Source organism: Gloeophyllum trabeum (genome assembly GCF_000344685.1).
Source record: "Gloeophyllum trabeum ATCC 11539 unplaced genomic scaffold GLOTRscaffold_00165, whole genome shotgun sequence".
Classification (NCBI taxonomy): Eukaryota; Fungi; Basidiomycota; class Agaricomycetes; order Gloeophyllales; family Gloeophyllaceae; genus Gloeophyllum; species Gloeophyllum trabeum.
This window is the reverse complement of record NW_006920574.1, coordinates 1-3,526: the sequence shown is the minus strand read 5'-3', so window position 1 is coordinate 3,526 and position 3,526 is coordinate 1. Positions and strand designations below refer to the sequence as shown.

General features: G+C 49.0%; 1 protein-coding gene across 1 annotated transcript; it reads right to left on the bottom strand.

Annotated features, from left to right (window-relative positions):
• Positions 1-376: 376 nt before the first annotated feature.
• Positions 377-1,626, bottom strand: GLOTRDRAFT_141646 (chorismate mutase; the record flags this gene model as incomplete). Its single annotated transcript, XM_007873414.1, has 5 exons — positions 377-638; positions 694-982; positions 1,042-1,419; positions 1,474-1,508; positions 1,567-1,626. 5 exons carry the CDS (start codon positions 1,624-1,626, stop codon positions 618-620), a joined length of 783 nt encoding a protein of 260 aa, XP_007871605.1. The 3' UTR covers positions 377-617.
• Between the last annotated feature and the right edge of the window lie 1,900 nt (positions 1,627-3,526).

Sequence of the window (3,526 nt, the reverse complement as noted above, 5' to 3'; positions counted from 1 at the left end):
CTATACGGAGGCTAATATATGACTTCCTTGTTCACGATACGGTGCCCTAATTGCGCAGTCAGATTCCGCTGTTTTGACCTATTTCTAGGTGGAAGCTTTGTTCAACTCGAGACTGTTCGCGCAAGGCTACTTATATTACTCGATGCGCAAATACTAAAACCTAGCCTCCGAATTGGCGTAGACGAAGGTCACTGGTGTGGTAAATCATGCGAACAGGAGACATGTCACATGACCACGCGCTGGTTACAATGCCAAAGTTAGTCCTAAGTCCAAGCAAATCCCTGTGTCATCGTTTCAAGGATGACGGATTTTCATATCGTACTGATGCTGCATCCTGCGTCGCCGCACGTTCTGACACACCCCAAACAGAGCATCTGCCGACCGTAAGTTTACCGTTAGGAACTATGTACATGCACCCCGTTGCCTCTGTGGGGTCATATGTCCGAACAAACATGGCCTCGGCTCGGAAAATGTTGAAATTGGTCGAAGTAAGTACGCTGACTGCTTCTACTACCCGACGACACCCCGTTTTGACGACGCCACAAAATCGTCCCAGCTGAATGATTCACTACCTATCTTGTCTTTATATTTCTTGATAGTCCATTCACGACAGATGATTAGTCCAACCTTTGGAGTAACTGCCACGCCAAGTGAGCAATCCTACTTTCTGATGATAGATGGATGATATCTCACATATTGTACCTCAATCTCCGTCGTGATCGCGATGAGCTCCTGGAACAGCGCGTGCGTTGCCGACTGCAAGGTGGTGTTAAAGCTGGTAAGCTCCAATGCACCTGAGTTCAGCCATGCATTCGAGAAGGCCATGGCAGCGGCAGAGGCCTGTGCGTATACACTAGCTTCCTGAGTTGTGTTTGTGACTGCAGCGAGTATAGCACTGGTGTCGTTCGTCTGGATCATCTGGGTGATGGCGCTCACGTTGGACGCAAATTTGGTTTCGGCCACTACCTTGCCTATGTGAGCGCTTACGAAGCCGTTAGTTTATTAATCCCGCTGGAGTCATGGTAAGATGTGAGTTCTCACCGGTGCGAAAGGAGCGCTAACAGAGTGGCATCGAGGTTGAACGTCGCGTCAGGATTGAAGGTTGAATTATCCAGGTGATAGAAGAACGATGTTGAAGAGTTGAAGAAAGGAACGAGTGTGTTCAGGTAGAAACTGGTAATGTTTGCGTTGCCCGAGTAAGTGTCTTGGTGGAACCGTCCCGGAGGAAACGAGTTAGACGGAGTCGTGATGTCCGGTGGAATCAAAGGTAACGTGAAAGGATATTCGAGTCTTCCGTAGTCGTAGCGTCCACTTGCAGCTGCGATACTCTCCCGTACAGACATGAATGACAGTAGTTTCGCTCCGCCGTCGGAATAGAGAGATGGATCGGTCGGTAAATTCATGCGTTCGGTAAGAGCGCTAGGCGAGTCATGAGAATCCACATTACGAGGCACATTGCTAGGGTAGCCTTACCTAACGATGGGGGCCTCAAGCTGAGCCAGAATGTTCTGTCGAAGGGCCAACGTCAGGTGATAATACGAGTTATTACACTGGCCAACTCCATACCCGGATCTCAGTAAGACCTGGCACCTCCAGGAATGGACGAACGACTGAAGAAGACGCCATGATAGGCCCTCTGCATGACCAGAACAGCACGAACGCCAGGTATATAAAGTTCGTGAAGCTTATCATCTTGTTCAAGTTGGGGGAGGAGCGACCTGGTGAGACGCGAGCATCAAGTTACCCTATGAAGCCGGACTTTATAACGTCTGTTGATCCATCGCATATACTCGAGATACCCCAAGCACAGATCGAAATCATTCTGTATATAAGACTGTGAGGTTCTCATGGCGCCACCGTGGAACTCCAGGCCCTGGCAGGTGATATATAGTAAATCATGATGATCGCCGTCAATATTGGTACCAAAATATGACTATTGAACTATACACGTATAACAGACAGCAGCAGAAATGCATAGGAACTGTCAAACATGCTCGTAGAAACAGCCATACTCCGAATCAAAGCAACACGCGGACTCTCAAATGTAACCTAGGCGGTGCGATCATGAGGAAAGACGACATCGTGGCCGCACAATTGAACCCGGTCCAGTTCTATTTCAGAAGCAAGCCCTTGGTCGGTAATATCGTCTCCAAACCATTCGGTTGTCTGAGTGTTGAACAGAAGGTTATCATCAGCTGACAAGTCGCGGCTGCAGTGGTGCTTACATGCAAGGCACTAGCAAGTTGGTCCGCTACCAGTCTTGCTTTCTCGTTTTTACAGAAGTCCAAACGAGAGTGGGTTCCTACAGACGTGAGGCCAGCCGAGTCCATCCCGCAGCTGACCTTCCGCGTGGAGGCTTCGCGGAGATGGAGCAGAACTCTTCCGGATAAGACAGCGTGGAGTACTCGTTGCAGCCTGTTTGCCTCCGAATGAGCACTTCTTTAGTAAATGTGGCGTTTCTGGTACTTACGCGCTCAACAAAGTGCTGTAGCCATGCTACACAGTAGTCAGCGGTCGGCCAAACTGTCGTATCATACTTGGACACTTACTGGCGCTCCGAGCAACACGGCCATATTGCAGAGAGACAGGACTGCAAGTGGGAAAGTCGGTAAAAACGGGTGAAAAGGATACTCTCATCTTACTGAACAGGTATACATAATTCGTGATTCCTGCAATAGTTGTGATCGGTGACAAAACGAGTCGACGCACTACGTGTTCACTCACCATCACGGTACAGGACCTTGATGACGGAAGAGTGCGACCACCGCGCTGAATCACACATTAGAAACTATTAGATACCAGCTGCTGGATGTAGGCGTACTGTGAGTGAACAGTTTGACGATAGTGAGTATCAGAATGACTGAATGGCAGCAGGTTAGCCTGGACCCAAGTGTAGAGTTGCACGCCTACGAGTCTCAAAGGTGGCGACAAGGATGAAGACCACGAAGAGGATATTCTTCTGCGAGAGCAAGAAACATCCCGGAGTACTTGGATCCGGAGCTGTAGTGACTGGGGAGTTTCTAAGCTACCACTGTCTTGCACGGCGCTGACGGCATCTGCAAAAAAGTATTATCCTATATTAGCCTCTGTAGTCTCAATCGGAGGGGTTGGCAAGTAGCATACCCCTGGATTTGTGGGTAACAGTGGGTACCCCCCGTATAACATTGGTCACTGTTGGCCCAGTAGGTAGCCAACCCTCGATGTAGGCTTGTAGACCAGTTGGCTCATAGGTTACGTAGGACTACGTAGGCACCAATAGACGGCGATAGGCAAACAGAAAGTCATTAATTTTGATTTATGCTTCCCTATACACTCAGCTCAATGTCTGTACTACAATCAGACACAAGGCTCTTATCACGCAAAATGGTTATATTATGTAGTCTCAGACAAACAGTATTATCTACTGCTCATCATTCAGTGCGGACTGACCCCCGTTGTCGACAGCATCAAATCCTCCCTCCTGTCCAATGTCACTATGCTGACCATCCTCGGGTGCACCACCACCCCGTGCAAGCCAATCCTGTAT